The sequence below is a fragment of the Hemiscyllium ocellatum genome, chromosome 29 (assembly GCF_020745735.1).
Source record: "Hemiscyllium ocellatum isolate sHemOce1 chromosome 29, sHemOce1.pat.X.cur, whole genome shotgun sequence".
In the NCBI taxonomy this organism is placed as follows: domain Eukaryota; kingdom Metazoa; phylum Chordata; class Chondrichthyes; order Orectolobiformes; family Hemiscylliidae; genus Hemiscyllium; species Hemiscyllium ocellatum.
The window spans coordinates 30,950,885-30,968,615 of NC_083429.1; the positions used below are offsets into that span (position 1 = coordinate 30,950,885).

Genomic DNA, 17,731 nt, shown 5'->3' on the forward strand with positions numbered 1-17,731 from the left:
AGTATTAGGTGTGACATTTTGTGGCCTAATTTGACAGAACAATTGATAAAGCCACAAGTAATGAATGGCTGACCATATTTGCAAATTGTAAGTACATTGCTATAGTCTGCAGGCAGCAATAGTTGATACTTTACCAAACTTGAAAGCAAGTGTGTTTGCATGCTGCAGCAAGGCTGCACAAAAATATAGATCTCTGCTTAGTGATAATGAGATGGTTATTCACCGCCACAGTTAATTTTTAGGCTTATGTAATTTGTGGTTTGACTACCATTGCGTTGCCTTTCCTTTTCACTGTATACTAATCCTGGTACATGTTATGTATTGTCCTATGATTATAATTTGATTGGCCAGAATATCACAGGAATCCAATGGAAATGGATTCTACACCTTCTCATTTGCCACTTCATCAGCATTGTCTTTTTTTTTCAGAAATGGCATGCTAGTTGAGATTACAGAAAAATCAGAACTCAATTCTAAGCTTCCATTGTGTAAGAATGATAAAAGTGCTATTGCAGTGCTCTCCTGCATCATCAGTATAGGGGTGAGATCACATCGTGTTTTGTGAGGCAATTCTTTCTAGCGTGAATAAGTTACTGGCACAGGGAAAAAAAACTTGAGTAAAGAGCTTGACCACCTCGCTGTTTGAATGATCTTTTCAGCAGAATGCATCCAATGCGTGGAGAGTGCACAAAACAATTTTACAAATTGGCACTTTTCCCACCGTTGACCACTTTACATAGAGTTTGGAGACCATCAGGGCTTTCCATATGAACCCTAATGTGTACATTAACTGGAAATTGTAGACAATACTGCAACTTAAGTAGTTTACATTTGCTCAATATCTTGAGTTCCTTGCATTCTATCTGGGTGCATAATACATTGAGAAGGCAATTGCTCTGCCCAGGACTGTAAGAAACTACAGAAAATTGTGTGCACAGCCCAGACCATCACAAAAGCCAACCTCCCATCCATGGAATCCGTCTACACTTTTTGTTGCTGTGGAAAGGCTGCTAACGTCATCAGAGATTCCTCCCATCCTGGGAATGCTCACTTCCAATTTCCGCCGTGAGGCGGAAGATATAGAGGCTTGACTAAACCCACCAGCAGTTTCAAGAACAGCATCTCCCTGCTTTTGTAGACTGATGAATGCACCTCTCTAATTTCAAATATAATGTTGACCTTATTTTTGTATACCTCCTGTGCAGTTGCCTTACTCTTTCTTTTCACCCTTTAATTTGTACCTCCTTGTTTGTTATGATCTCCCTGTACTGCTTGCAAAACAAAACTTTTCATTGTACAGGTAGGCAATCCTTTATCCAAAGTTCCAAAATACAAAAAGCTCGAAAATCCGAAGGTTTTTTTGTGAAGTCTTTTACTCATTAACAAGGTTGTTTGGCATGCAAACAATTAACCCAAGTTGACACCCACTTGAAGCGTGTCACTCAGATACAACGTGGGGTCCTTGGCCTAGCACCGGTAGGCCTGGTTTCTCTCTCAAGGTCCATTTTAGTTAGTAAGTCTGCTCCTCCAGTAGGAATTTTAAAAAATGTCACCATCAAACTGTCACTTATTCTGAAATTAGAAAAATTCCAAATTCTGAAAAACAGCGGGTCCCAACAATTTCAGATAAAGGATCGTCTGCCTGTATTTAGGTACATGTGGCAACCATAAATCAAATCAAACCAAATATTTTTACCACCGCTACAGCCTTTGTGTTTGACTGGGATAATGTGGTGATGATTCTTCATATTGAATCTTTCAATCCTTTCTGAAAAAAATGTAATTTTTCATACATGATCTGAGGGCCACTGTGGCCCATTGCAATGTCAGAAATGTCCTAACTGCTGAAGTATTTGACAAACTCAATGATACTGATGGAAGTCAAAGTAGTCAGCATAGCAGTCAACCATGTCTTCCTGCTGAATGAAGAGGTCAGCTTCCAGCTTCATCCATTGTCTGTTTTGAAAGCCATGTTTCATCATTGGCTCTCTCGCTTGCTTAGCTTGGTACTCATTACAGACACCAGGCTGGCTGATATGGTCCTCCATTCTTTTGCTCATGTTTCATTAATAAAGCATGTCACGTGGCTTCCTCGGGCATCACTCAATTTCTTGGAAGCGCTTTAGCATCCTTTCACTTCCTTCGGGATAACGACTCAACTTCCCTTGTACAGTAATGAGGTGATGCATACTTTCAGCTTTCCAGGTTGATTCACTGTTACCATGCTGCTAATTCCCTCTGTAAGTGATATCACTCCGTGATTACTCCCTTCTTTTTCAGCTTGTCTTAGAGACTGGCCTTGAGGGCACCTGGAACTTCCTTCAACAGATGCTGAATTGCTGGAAATCACCCTACCCCTGTAAAGACATTGCCATACTCCTCTATGATCTGTCATGCTATTAATATGTTTTAGCTGCTGAATTGCAACCCCAGCAAGTTTTAGTAAAAAAGAAAAAGGAAGCATACTTAGTCAAAAAGAAAATGGAAGCATATTTAAGGTTTAAGGCATTGAGTTCAGACAAGGCCTTGAGGTATACAAAGGAAGCAGGAAAGACCTTAAACAATGAATTATGGGAGGGTTAAAAGGGGTCATGGAATGTCCTTGTTAAGTAGGGTTAAGGAGAATCCCAAGATATTTTATATGTAAATTTTATACATTTTATATGAAAATGTAGATTAATAAATTTGCAGATGAGATGAAAATTGGTGGAGTTGTGGATAGTGAGGAAAGTTGTCAAAGGATACAACAGAATATAGATCAATTGGAAAGTTGGGTGGATAAATAATAGATGGAGTTTAATCCGAACAAGTGTGTAGTGATGTATTTTTGGATGTCAAATGCAGGAGGATCCTTCGGAACGTTGATCTGCAGAGGGATCTTGGGGTCCAAGTCCATAGCTCCCTGAAAGTGGCAGCACAAGTAGACAAAGTGGTTAAGAAAGTGTACAGCATGCTTGCTTTCATCAGTCAGGACATTGAATATACAAGTTGGCAAGTCATGTTGCAGCTGTATAAACTTTAGGAAGGCCACAAGTGGAGTATTGTGTGCAGTTCTGATTGTTATACAATAGGAAGGATGTGGAGGGTTTGGAGAGGGTGCAAAAGCGTTTTACCAGGATGTTGCCTGGATTGGAATGTATCAGCTATAATGAGATGTTAGATACATTTAGATTGATTTTACTAGAACCATTGGAGGCTGGGAGGTGATCTGATGGAAGAATATAAAATTATGAGAAGCATGAATAGAGGGGATAATCTGAGTCATTTTCTCAGGGATGAATTGTCGCTTACTGGGGTGAAAAGGTGAGGTGTGTGAAGCAAGATGTTTACATAGAGGGTAGTTGCCTGGAACATGAGCCAGAACACCTACATGGGTTTGGCCACCTGAATTTGGAACCTTTGACAGTCAACCTTAAAGCCTAGAGGCTCAGATGCTGGTAGCCTGTCAGGCCCAAGGCATGAGCCAGCAGCAAAAGTGTATTAAGTAATGTTTATACATATCCACCTCAGACAAGTGAGTGGCTACACACTTAAACTACCATATTTGATGGGACTAGCTATAACTCAGCTTGTAGCACCCTCACCTCTAATCCACAAAATCCTGGACCCCAGTGCAGACTTCATTCAATTGGAAAATTTGGGAGTTTGTGAAGAATTTGATTATTTTTGAGTGGTTTCCCATTTCTTTAACAATACAGATCCATGGGATGCATGCATCTTTTAAGAAAAATCATCCCTTCACTGTCAAATGTATCAAAGGGTACCCGATCACATCCTTCCTGTAACTCTGTCTCCTCCAGTAGAAGTGTTGTGGAATCATATCCACAGGGGCACCTCAACCCTCAAAGGGGTTCATTGGCTATCCAAAAGAATTGCTGTGAGGACAGACAAGTTCTGAGCTGGGCTGTTGTGTGATTTCCAGTTCCATGCAGCAGGGTTATCAAGGTGAGATTTAAATGGAGATGACTGAACATTGAAATGGCCCATTGGCTCTGTGTGCTGTGTATACATGAATCTTGGGCTGTCGTTAAACCTTCCACCCTCCAGTGAAAAGATGTATCATCCAATTTCTCGGGAATTTGGCATTTTTGTCATTGTGGTGAAAGTCTGAGTCTAGTAATCTGGAAGGTTTATGTTTTTACTTTTCTGTGTTCCCCATTGTCTGTCTCATTTTGCTTCCTTTAAGCATTCTTTCGGCTGTACGGACAAGGCCAGGTCATTGAGTATATTTAAGACTGAGGTAGATAGGTTCTTAAGTACCAAGAGGATCAAGGGTTACAGGGAGAAAGGGAGAAAATGCTGTTGAGAAATTTATCGATGATAATTGAATGGCGGAGCAGACCCAATGGGCTCTATGGCCTAATTTCTGCTCCTATGTTTTATGGTCTTATGGCTTGTGCCATGACACTTGACTACAGCATGTTACATTATGTAACAACTTCCATATGGCAAGCAGTTTCTTTGGTTCCTTCACTGAACAAAAAAAAACAAAAGGACATTCTGTCTTTACTCATTCATGCGAAGTGAGAGACAATCAGGAAACCCAGCACTTGTTCCTTATCCCTAATCTCCTTTGGAACAAGAATTGGACCACAAGCCGACACATCAGGAACTTTTATGATATGTAGAAGAAATCATAAATACAAGCTGTGCCTGAATATGCATTAATTTAATATTGGACTAACTACCTGTCCTGTTATTATCAGGTTGGGTTAACCTGTATTTTTTCAGTAGTTATTTTCATTCTAGTGGCATGGCTATGTTAAAAATATATCATACGCCATCTTTCCCATGGATCATGAAGTTGGCATTACCAAGGGGAAGAGTAGGCAGACAGCAGATGAATGCAAAGGAACTGGTGGTCTGAAGTGCATGTATTTTAATGCAAGGAGTATAGTGGGTAAGGCAGATGAACTTAGAGCTTGAATTGGTGCCTGGGAGTATGATGTTATTGCGATCACAGAGACTTGGTTGAAGGAAGGGCATGATTGGCAACTAATTGTATCAGGATATAGATGCTTCTGATTGGACAGAGAGGGAAGTAAAAGGGGGGGAGGAGTTGCATTGTTGGTCAAGGATGATATCACAGCTGTGCTAAAGGAGGATACTATGGAGGGCCTAAGCAGTGAGGCATTATAGGTAGAGCTGAGAAATAAGAAGGGTGCTGTTACATTGTTGGATTTGTACTACAGGCCGCCCAAGAGTGAGTGTGAGGCAGAAGAACAAATAGGTAAGCAGGGAGATGGAGTGGTCAAGAAGGCATATGGTGTACTTGCCTTCATCATGGTATTGAATGTAAGAACTAGCAGGTCATGTTAAAATTAAAGAAGACTTTGGTTCAGCCGCATTTAGAATACTGTGTACAGTTCTGGTCACCACATTACCAAAAGGACGTGATTGCTTTGGAGAGGGTGCAGAGAAGGTTTACGAGGATCTTGCCTGGTATGGAAGGTGCTAGCTATGAAGAGAGGTTGAATAGGTTAGGATTGTTTTTATTAGAAAAAAGGAGATTGAGGGGGAACCTGATTGAGGTTTACAAAATCATGAAGGGTATAGACAGGGTGGATAGAAGTGAGCTTTTTCCCAGAGTGAGGGATTCCATAATGAAAGGTCACACATTCAAAATGAGAGGAGAAAAGTTTAAGGGGGATACACGTGGAAAGTACTTTACACAGAGGGTGGTAGGTGCCTGGAATGCGCTGCCAGCAGAGGTAGTAGAGGAAACACAATAGATTCATTGAAAGTGCGTCTGGACAGATGCATGAGTAGGTGGGGAGCAGAGGGATACGGATCCATAGGAATTGGGCGATAGGTTTAAACAGTGGATTTGGATCGACACAGGCTTGGAGGGCCGAAGGGCTTGTTCCTGGGCTGTAAATTTTCTTTGTTCTTTGTTCTTAAAAATAGAGGAACCATTCTTGTGTGGCAAAACTCCATGGTGGGGTTTTGTTTTCAAATGCATTTGGACAGAAGCCCTTGTGAAACCATAAATGTAATGACACAGCAATGATGAAACGTTCCATATTTCAAAAGGATAATTGTATTTTAGTCTTTTCTAAAATGGGAAAGAAGCATGGAGAAAGCTGAACTTGAAAGGTTGTTCCAATTATGTGCAACTCAGTCTGCCCAGCCACATGATCACAATATAAATCTCTTAACAGAAGTCAGTTTAATTTAGAATAACCCAGACCGCATTATATAAATTATACTTAAATATTAAAAAATTGCTGACAATTAAGTTTACATCTTACACCCAACATGACGGGCGGCACGGTGGCACATACGGGCGGCACGGTGGCACATACGGGCGGCACGGTGGCACAGTGGTTAGCACTGCTGCCTCACAGCACCAGAGACCTGGGTTCAATTCCCGACTCAGGCGACTGACTGTGTGGAGTTTGCACATTCTCCCCGTGTCTGCGTGGGTTTCCTCCGGGTGCTCCGGTTTCCTCCCACAGTCACAAAGATGTGCGGGTCAGGTGAATTGGCCATGCTAAATTGCCCGTAGTGTTAGGTAAGGGGTAAATGTAAGGGTATGGGTGGGTTGCGCTTCGGTGGGTCGGTGTGGACTTGTTGGGCCGAAGGGCCTGTTTCCACACTGTAAGTCTAATCTAATCTAATGACTGAACCAAGAGAGAGTAAAATTTAAGCTCAAGTATCCACTTTAATGTTTTACATAACATTAATTTTGTTTTATTTCTATCCATTCAAGTCCAGAAACCATGATCAAGAATGAAAAATACAACACTGAATCAGGTAAGTGCATTATATCTGTTAAGCATTATAAGCGTTATCTATGCAATCAAATAATATATCACGTATCCCCCGGACCTTTGAATTATCAATTGGAGCTCTGCAATGTCTATTTATTCAGTTGTCAATGGGCTGAGTCTTATTGCTATGTCTGCCTAATATCTGGAACGTACCAATATTTACAAATTGATCTGAGATTTTGTTTCAATATTTTCTTTGAAAGATAATCTGCTTTGGACCTTAGTGTTGTGACATCTGATGTGTCAAATAGGTTCAGTCCAATATTTCAATCAGCAGTGCCAAATGTGTGGTACACATGCTCGGGGAAAGATGGTGGAAACCATTTGTACAAATTAATTCATGTGCAAATAAAACATATTTTTTTCAGGAACCAACCTGTTTAATTCAGGATACAAACAATTGGACCAGATATAAAGTGTGGTTAACTTCAGAAGCAAGAGGTGACTTTAGATTAGATTACTTACAGTGTGGAAACAGGCCCTTCGGCCCAACAAGTCCACACTGACCTGCCGAAGCGCGATCCACCCATACCCCTACATTTACCCCTTACCTAACACTACGGGCAATTTAGCATGGCCAATTCACCTGACCCGCACGTCTTTGGACTGTGGGAGGAAACCGGAGCACCCGGAGGAAACCCACGCAGACACGGGGAGAATGTGCAAACTCCACACAGTTAGTCACCTGAGTCGGGAATTGAACCCGAGTCTCAGGCGCTGTGAGGCAGCAGTGCTAACCACTGTGCCACCGTGCTGCACTTTAGATCTGTTATTCCTGAATCTCTTCACCTTTTCCTGTTCTGAAACAAGTTGAGAGTTTGATTACCTTGTTTATCGATTGACTCTATTATCGTCACATAAGAAAACAAGTTGAATGTTGGAAAGCAAAACTAGTTAGGTCTTTGCCTTTCTTCATCTGGTAATACTTACATTCTTGTGATGGGCTGTATGGTAAGCCAATACAATAATTGAGACATTGATCAGGACTCTATTGGGTGATGCAACTCCATCTAACCAGCTGTGTTGTATCTTCTATTTCAAATGTACCATTTCACTTCAAGGAGTGTACTGAGATTGTGTCCACACAGGAATTTTTATGCCACTGGACATGAGCAAAGAGTAGAATAGAAACTGCTGCCACCCAAATGTGAAAGAAATGAATTGGGATTAGAATATCTCTCAAGTACCTATTTGAGTATTCATTTATCCCCATAGGCTAAAGACTAATCAGTAGACTATCTGTCTGTTACTATCCTACCAGACAATCTCCATCATCCACTGAGTGCTAAAAAGAGAGAGCAACTTTTCTGAATAATGGTGAATCTATTATGCCGCAATGATGTTTCCCAAGTCTGTTCCTTGGCCAGTCTTATGAACAAACTTGACATTTAAGGATAATACAAATTTGGGGCGGATCTGATATATAGGCACTAATTCCAGCATCATATTCTCCTTGGCATTGGCATATATAATAGGACTGCATTAGCTTATAGTCTTCAGCTTGTCACCACTCTTCATGTGTCGTTCATGTAAAGGCAACATATTAACCTTGTCATAACTTATTACTGCCTTATAAGTTGAGACTTCACCCAGATTGCTGTATAGGTCATTGTGGTATTCCAGGCTGGTCTGTATTTGACTAAGTGCTCTTTGTATCTAATGCAAGTTTTCAGGCTGCGAAAGTTTCTTTGCACTCAAAAATTTAACGAAATGCTCCCAGATGCAGCTGTTCAACAAAACCTGTTCCAAGTTCTTGTTACATCATTGTGGAAAATGTTTTTACTTTCTAGACTTGACTGAACAAAATATTTGAGTGTTAGGCTAACTGACTGCCAGTAATCTTTGACAAGCATGGAGATATCATTAAGTAATGCATCATTATGGGTGGAGTTATTGTAACATCATAAACTTGATTTGTATTCCAAGAAATGATTGCCAGAAAAATTGCAACTATGCATTTTTAATTTCCAACCATTACACCAATGAAACTAGGCCATTGATGTTTTATGTAGAAAAATCACAAAATTAAACTGCCAAGTCTTCTGACAAATTGCACCATTACTCAGATGTAGCAGATGTAAATGCGTCATTGATACTGGAGTCAGAGCTATATTCATTCCACTGAAACATTTGTGGTTAATGTGTCATAGTAATCTGACAGCAAAGGAGTTACATTGATTCATGCAAGCTTAGGTATGAAGGGATATGTCCCTGAGTTACCAACCATTTGGTTTCTATTTTTGACTGTGATTGGTACTTTAAAGGTTGTTTGCAACAGCTGTCACTGGTGTTGGGACAAGAAAGTCCCAGGTTTGATTAAATAACTGTTCTCAGCTGAGCGGACGCCACAGTTTAGATGAGCTTTACTGTGGTATATGTCATGATCTAACCCACAGTTTGTTTGTCAGTTTACCTTTATGAGGGATATTCATTATATCTTCACTGTATCATAACATGTGACTTGTGCAAATGAAAGTGTCAAACTCCATCATAACCAGGGCCACTTGAAGGTTGACACAGTGAGGGAAGCATGCTACTCTTTGTCACTGAATAATTTAATGTTAGCCCCGGACAAGTGTATGCTCTTGGAGTAATTGTATATATTAGTAATCATCTCCAATCTCACAATCCTCTGAGATCTTTGTGATCATCTAACTCCAGCCTAAAGAACATTTGCAATTTTAATTGCTCCGCCATTAGGAGCCATTCTTTGAGTAGCCTCTGCCCAACCATTTGAAATCCTTTCTAAACATTATGCCCCTTGCCTCTTTTCCCATCTCTAAGGTGCTCCTTTAGAACTTACTTCTAAGACTAAACTTTCGTCATCTATCCTCATATCAGCTTGTGACTTGATGTCTTTAGAATACAGCTATGAAGTGCATTGGGATGTTATATTAGGTTAAAAGTCTGCTATAAATGTAAGTTGTAACTGTTGTTGATGATGTGGGATATTAGCCATCAATATTTGAAGAACAGGGAGAAAGTGAGGACTGCAGATGCTGGAGATCAGAGTCAAGAGTGTGGTGTTGGAAAAGCACAGCAGGGCAGGCAGTATCCAAGGAGCAGGAGAATCCATGTTTCGGGCAGGAAGGGCTTATGCCTGAAATGTTGATTTTCCTGCTCTTCAGATGCTGCCTAACCTCCATATTTGAAGAACAGCAAATGTTCAAATTTTCGTGCTCTATGAGCTTAAGATCAATGATAATTCATTGTGTTGCATATTTGTTGTATCTGAATTTCCCTTGATTGTTACTGATGGCTCATTTTAACGAGCTCATTGGAGGATATATCAATTTCAGGAGAAGCTCTCATTAACAAAAAGTCAGGGGAAGTCAATAATTGGACAACCTATACTTTTTGGCGAAAGTGGGTACTGCAGAAGCTGGAGATTAGAGACAAGATTAGAGTGGTGCTGGAAAAGCGCAGCAGGTCAGACAGCATCCGAGGAGCAGGAAAATCGACGTTTGGGCAAAAGACCGAAAAAAGCCATTCCTGATGTTCCTGATTTTTCCCGAAACTGCTGACGGACCTGCCTGTATTTTTCCAGCACCACTCTAATCTTGAACCTATACTGTTTGTCCTAGTTCTTTGCAACCAGCAATAGCAGATTTTTGATTTCTGAAAAATCAGCTTTGAAACAAATGAATTAAAAAATAAAGAGGCAGTAAAAAATAAATAGGAAATGGAGAAAATATGTTTTACATGGTGTTTACAAAACAGAAACAGTTCAATATTTTTGCCCAACCTGAGTATCCTCACAGACTTCTTCATCTAAACATATCAGTGTATCAATTTGGCATTTGTTGACTTTACTAATTGAACACTCTGCTTTAATTTGCAGATACAATATATGCCTTTGTCAGGAGAAATAATCTACAAAGCAATCCAAAACATGCAACAGGTAAATTTAACTGCATTAACTTCAACTTCTTAATATTAATGTCTTAATAGTACAATGATTGCTTTATATATTGTTTATTCACCAAAAGCAGATCCTGTCAATGAATACAGCAATCTCGAAGAGGGGGAAGAAGTGTCCTATGCAGATATTGTCATTCATAATCCAAGGCGACAATGCTATGACCAACAGCCCAAGGTATGATTATGATTCCAGTACCACTTTCCTTGTTCATTTATTCCCCTTGACTGACTGTAGATTTAAGTATGGGACCAGTCAAAAGTCAATACTCTTGGGGAGAATTAAACCCCTAGGGAAGAATTGTGAATTACTTTACTGACTAGAAGTCCTTTCTCCTCAAAGACTACTTCTTGAGAAGTGAATTAATTAATTGATCTTCTCACAGTTGAAATGCACAGAAATCTAATGAGAGAGGGATTCTAATAGTGTGGGAAATTGTCTTCATGTAGTACCAGGGAGAATATTCAGTTGACCAGGACCTGCCAGTAGTTTGGGAACAGCCCAACAAGTTCACACTGACCTGCCGAAGCGCAATCCACCCATACCCCTACATTTACCCCTTACCAAACACTACGGGCAATTTAGCATGGCCAATTCACCTGACCCGCACATCTTTGGACTGTGGGAGGAAACCGAGGCACCCGGAGGAAACCCACGCAGACACGGGGAGAACGTGCAAACTCCACACAGTCAGTCGCCTGAGTCGGGAATTGAACCCGGGTCTCAGGCGCTGTGAGGCAGCAGTGCTAACCACTGTGCCACCGTGCTGTCCACTGTTTTACAGTGCATTGTAATATGGCCATTACCTGTCATATCTGAAACAGGATTCCTGACTGTTTCTGTACCCTCTGTCCTGTTACATGATTTAGAAACTATATTGATTTCTCTTAAGGTGCCCCACGCACCACCTCTAGTACCCAGTTTAAAGTGCTTGTGATCACTCTTTTTAGCCTTTCCCTAAGACATTGATTTCAAATGGTTCAGGTGATGACCATCCCAACTGTACAGTTCCTCCTATCCAACACTGACAACTGTGCTCCATGAAATAGAGCCCTTCTTGCCTGCACTGTTCTTTTAGCCACATGTTTACTTCCATAATTTGCTTATCTCTGTGCAAATTTGCACGTGCTTTGGTTAATAATCCAGAGATTATAACCTCTGAGGTGGTGTTCTTTAATTTTGATTCTCATTCCAAATATTCCCAAAGTAAGACTTCTTGTCTTCCCAGGCCTATATTGTTGGTCCCAACACAGACCAAAACAACTGGATCTTCCCTCCCTCTATGATATCCTTTCCAGCCAGTTTGAGATATCCCGTATCTTTGCATCCGGCAGACAGTAAGGCGTGCAGGAATCTTAATCCTACTGACAAAGGATACTATCTGTAACCCTAATTAGAGAATCTCCTACTTCTATCACTTTTCTTTTTGCTCCCCCCATTTGAATGGCCTCTTGTATCCTGGTGCACTGAGCAGTTTGCCAATCCTTCCGACAGTCCTTTTCCTCACCATACCATATAGGAGGCAAATACCTCACAGTTGTTGGATAAGGTCAAGAACTGAGGCACCTCCAATACTAAATTCAGGATCCCTCTACCTGCCTCATGTTAGTTACATCTTCCAATTTATCATTAAACTGAAAGCAATTCAGAATATGTATTCAAATTTGAGGAAACTGTCCTGAATACAGTCAATGAATTCTTCCTCATGGATGATGATGTCAGCTTGTACCAGGGGGCATAACTACAAATTGAGGCGTGATAGATTTAAGACAGATGTCAGAGGCAGGTTCTTTATGCAGAGAGTGGTAATGGCGTGAAATGCACTACCTGCTAATGTAGTCAACTCAGCCACATGAGGGAGGTTTAAACAATCATTCGATAAGCACATGGATGATTTTGGGATAGGGTGGGGGGGAATGAGCTGAGAATAGTTCACAGGTTGGCACAACATTGAGGGCCAAAGGGCCTGTTCTGTGCTGTATTGTTCAAATGTTCTATATTCTACCTCTATCAATTTGCGCAAAGTTTTAATTGACTAATGTTTTGCCTTTTTTATATACATTGTTGTCTTCTGAATAATTTCCTGACCTACAATATGTCAATTACTAGGGTTCTATAGATCCCTCCCACCATTGTCTGTTACAAAATATTATTTCTTACTCCTGATCCAAATGGATGATACATCTTCTGTTTCAAGCTCATTAATTACTACTGTACTTACTTCATATGGTACTAACAAAATTGTCCCATCACCCTTTCCTTCCTGCCTGTCCTTTTGAAAAGTCACACACCCCTGAATATTTAGTTCCCAATACAGAGTAATACAGGCATAGAGATGTACAGCAAGGAAACAGACTCTTTGGTACAACTTGTCCATGCCGACCCGATATCCTAACCCAATCTAGTCCCATTTGCCAGCACTTGGCCTCAATCCCTCTGAACCTTTCATATTCATATACCCATCCAGATGCCTTTTAAACATTGTAATTGTACCAAACTCCACTACTTCATCTGGCAGCTCATTCCATACACACACCACCCTCTGCATGAAACAATTGCCCCTTAGGTCACTTCTATGATTTTCCCCTCTCACCCTAAACCTATACTCTCCAGTTCTGGACTCCTCACTCCAGGGAAAAGACTTTGTCTATTTACCCTATCCATGCCCCTCCATAAGGTCACCCCTCAGACTCCAATGCTCCAGGGAAAACAGCCCCGGCCTATTCAACCTCTCCCTGTAGCTCAAGTCCTCCAACCCTGGCAACATCTTTGTAAATCTTTCCTGAACCCTTCCAAGTTTCATTGAACACTCCCAAGACCTTACCATTAAGTGTGTAAGTCTTGCTCTGATTTCCTTGTAGCCATGTGGTTATAAGGTCAAACCCATTAACCTTTTTTTGTGCCATTCATTCATTTATTTTGTGCATGGAGGTAATGAGACATTATTTTAACTGTTTTACCATTATTTCCTATTTGCCCCATTTGCTGTTTTTTTTAAATCTTGTACATTTTGTCCTTTTTTGTCTCATTCTGGGTGTCATTACCTGAACAGCTGTCCAGAAATGCCACCATATCCTTTTGCTTTATAAACCTAAATATCCAGTCTTCAGAATCCCTTTATTTAAATTAAAGCCTCCTGTTCAGCCTTATCTCTTCAATTTGCTAGGATGTTGGTTCTAGCACAGCTCAAAGCCTGTCTTGCTGGAACAGCTCCTTTCTAACCCACAATAGGTTCCAGAGCCTCATGAACTGGAATGCACCCTTCCCACACTAATCTTTGAGCCATACATGTAAAACCCTGGCTGTATTAGGAATTCCTCAAATTATTACCTCAGAAGTTCTATTTTTCAGCTGAGGTTGGACAGACTGGATTGCTGAGAAGGGTAAGGGGTGACTTGATTGGAATGCAAATTCTATATTTATCAGATGCTTTGTCAACAAAGTTGTAATGGATTTTTTTTTTCTATTTGTTGCAGCAAGTCAGTAATGTAACAGAGAAAAATGCCAGGAAAGACTTCAAATACATGCATGGTTCATCTCCCTTCAAACATATTGATGATACCTCAGAATATTCAGTCGTGCGAATTTCACACCAGGACTTGAGAACTGTTTGACTGTGCAGCAGAGATTAGCTGTTTGATGTATTGTCAAATTGCTAACAAACCACTCGTCTGTATCCACAGGAAAGACTTGTTAAAGTGAAGGTGCTTTATTCATGAAACAAACATCTGCAAACTGAGGGATCGTGACTGAGTGAACAAGAACGTGAATAAGGAAGCACAAGTTACTTCACAAAGTTTACTGCATTCTGTCAGGGTTTTACCATTCACTTTTGTTTCTTTAAGATGTTGGAAATCCATCAAGGGTCCAGCATTTTTGAACATGCATAATCCAAAATTGTCATTCCTTCTCCTGCAACAAGAAGAATCATGGCAGCTATTAGTACCTGCAGCTCTCTGGGGAACCTGACCATTTCTTATGTATGGAGTAAGCTTTGAGTTTGTATTTCATTTTGAAAGCCCCTAATGCAGCCTTTCAAAGGTTTGGAGATTCAACCGTACAAAACACCAGAGCCAACTGGAATCTGATTTTACTAGATTTTACTGTTGGAGACACTGGACGACAGTGAGAAAACAGAATCTTAGCTGTTTTTACTGCTGCATTCATAATGACCGAGGGACAAGAAAACGAATGCAATGTTGAATTGACTGAGTTTAGCTTGGTCATCATACACCAAGGGTCAAAACATGAATGGCTCCTCTGGTTCAGAGTCACAGTGCACAGTCTATGTGTCACTAGGCCATGAATATACTAATGGGAAAACTTAACCTATCTAAGCAGCAGTATCATTGTAAGTACATAGGCAAAAAAAAATCTACATTGCAAGGCTTCAAAGTACAAAGCTGCAGGTTGGTAAACCTGTTCACGAATTCTACTCATAAATGCAACAATGTATATGTCATGAAGATGTTTGTACTAAGTATTATGCATGACTTCCAGTAACCAGGAATACATCGTATGAAAATAGCAACAGCTTACATTTGTCTCTCTTATTTTCACTAATGCAGAATAGATTTTGTCATGCTACCACAATCTGACACAGATAATATCATACAAATGTGACATGCAGTATTTCAAAATACAAATAATTGCACTGAAGATATTGTAAATGGTTCAGAATGCTCAAGTAGGGTAGAATTAACTTAGCTGATATCACACAGTGTTGTTCACTGCAACTTGAAAATATTTATAAAATTTTCTGATAACTTCTTGAAAGTGTGTGGGCCTTTTTTTTTAATGAACATGAGCCTATGGAATCCAATCTTAATGCTTACATCAACCATTGACATCTTGTGATCAACTGGAGAGATTTTCTGAGAGATTGCAGGGTTTGGGAATATTGGATAATTTTAGAGCAGGCTGTAAGGTTTCAGGAGCACTGCCAATAGTTTCTATCACACGAAAGCCTGGGTAGGCTGTTCACAAGATTGTGGGCTTTTAGTTGGGTCCTTCAACTTGTGAAATACCTATTTGTAAAGGTATGTTTGGAAGCATTGATGTAACAATTATGGAGGAATGGGTCAGAAGAGTTTGAGATCTAAACTGTATTGGGTTGCTTTTGAACAATAAGGCAACCTTGATGTGTTTGTGCCTGTTCATTCTCTAACCTCTCTGTGACTGATTTCAGATTGTTAAGTCACCCGTCTCATAATTTTTCACTTAACCAGCTCCTACCTTCACACTGTAAGTGCATTCTAAGTGCTTTTACTGTAACCTCTTTATTAAATATGATTCTCCTTTTAAAATATTGAAAAGTTAAATCTGTTGTGTTGGTTGAAACTTTACAAGGTAAAGTATTAACTCAAAATAGTTTTTCTCAATTTTAGGGGGAATGTTTTAACTAAAGTTGGAGCTAAAATAATGAGGGCAAGGAGGATAGGGGCAGCTGCCAAACAGGGAATTATACAAAAAAATTACTCAGCTCCCAGTAAGGTACAAATTGCAAAGAAAAACCATTGAAAGTCCTCTAACTTGATAAAATTTCAACAAAGTAAACTATGAGTATGACTAATCTAAATGTCGATGAGGTAAAGCTTGCAAAGTTCCAGACAAATTCAACTTCATATTTTTTTAAAGGTATAAGTTCATAAATGCTACAAGTTGTGAAAGGCCTGTCTCTGTATAACTTTTAAGATATCTGTGAAAAATTATGGAAACTGTGAATTGGCCATGCGGTGAGTGTGCATTGTAAAATTATTCAGCTGTGCTAAGAGAAGTAATGCAGTCACAGTTTAAATCTTTGAGGTAATTCTTGACTTAGAAAACTTTAGTAGAGATATTAAAAATATGAAACATAGTTTAATTGATTAATATTACAGTGGTGTTATTTTTTTCTTTTTGTTTTGTTTGAAACCTTATTTTGGAGCTTTGATCACACCAAGAAGTATTCCAAGTAATTTGATTATATTTACTTTTTCAGTTCTTTTGTCTAAAAAGGAAGATTTGCATTTAATGTAATTAATAGATAAATTATTCTGACTGGGTATTCAGTGCTGTCTATTAATTTGCTGCTTTTAATTTAGTTAATCAAGTGAGTGTGACAGTGGAAGTTCAGTAGTGAAAGTGTGATGGTGAAAGCCGACTGGTGAAAGTGTGATGGTGAAAGCCGACTGGTGAAAGTGTGATGGAAAAAATGAGAATGCCCCAAAAACAGTGGTTCTTACAGGAAGTAAGAGCTCATTGACAGGAAATGTAACAAATCAGGGTGTGGCGATGGAGGAGGCCCAGGACCTACATGGCCTTGGCAGAATGGGAGGGGGAATTGAAACAATAAATCATTGGCACAATGAAATGGTAAAGCACAGGAGGAAAACAGTTAACTTATCATTAAAACTACTATCTATTTAGATCCCCCTTCCTGCACTTAAACTACTGTCCTGTAAATTATAAAATTATAGAAATTGCAATTATTTCCCTCTCTCATGTTTAATGTCTGCTCAGTTAATAAGGAGAAAGTGAGGACTGCAGATGCTGGAGATCTTGGTCGAGAGTGTGGTGCTGGAAAAGCACAGCAGGTCAGGCAGCATCCAAGGAGCAGGAAAATCAACGTTACAGGCAGGAGCCCTTCACCAGGAATGAGGCTTGTGAGCTGTGGTGGTGGAGAGATAAATGAGAGGTGTGTGGGGCTGGGGGGAAGGTAACTGAGGTAACTGCGATGGGTAGATGGAGATGGGTGTAATGGTGATTGGTGAGAAAGGAGGGTGGAATGGGTAAGTGGGAATGAAGATGGACTGATATGACAGATCATGAGGGCAGTGCCGAGTTGGTAGGTTGGAACTAGGATAGGTGGGGGAGGGAAAATAAGGAAACTGGTGAAATCCAGATTTTTGCCATGTGGTTGGAGGGCCCCAAGGTGGAAGATGAGGTGTTCTTCCTCCCGGCATCAGGTGGAAAGGGCGATAGAGGAGGCCTAAGATCTTCATGCCTTTGAAACGTTGATTCTCCTGCTCCTTGGATGCTGCCTGACCTGCTGTGCTTT

At 40.2% G+C, this 17,731-nt stretch overlaps 1 protein-coding gene across 2 annotated transcripts in view; it reads left to right on the plus strand.

Annotated features, from left to right (window-relative positions):
* LOC132829591 (sialic acid-binding Ig-like lectin 8) overlaps positions 1 to 15,194 on the plus strand; it is an 85,746-nt gene extending 70,552 nt beyond the window's left edge. Inside the window, exons 8-11 of one of the 2 annotated variants that reach the window (XM_060846855.1) lie at positions 6,713 to 6,756; positions 10,615 to 10,674; positions 10,763 to 10,869; positions 14,169 to 15,194. In XM_060846855.1, coding sequence (XP_060702838.1) covers positions 6,713 to 6,756; positions 10,615 to 10,674; positions 10,763 to 10,869; positions 14,169 to 14,306 — 349 coding nt within the window. In that variant the 3' untranslated portion in view covers positions 14,307 to 15,194. The remainder of the gene's footprint in view (positions 1 to 6,712; positions 6,757 to 10,614; positions 10,675 to 10,762; positions 10,870 to 14,168) is intronic. The other variant, XM_060846856.1, reaches the window with a different exon arrangement.
* Positions 15,195 to 17,731: the final 2,537 nt, after the last annotated feature.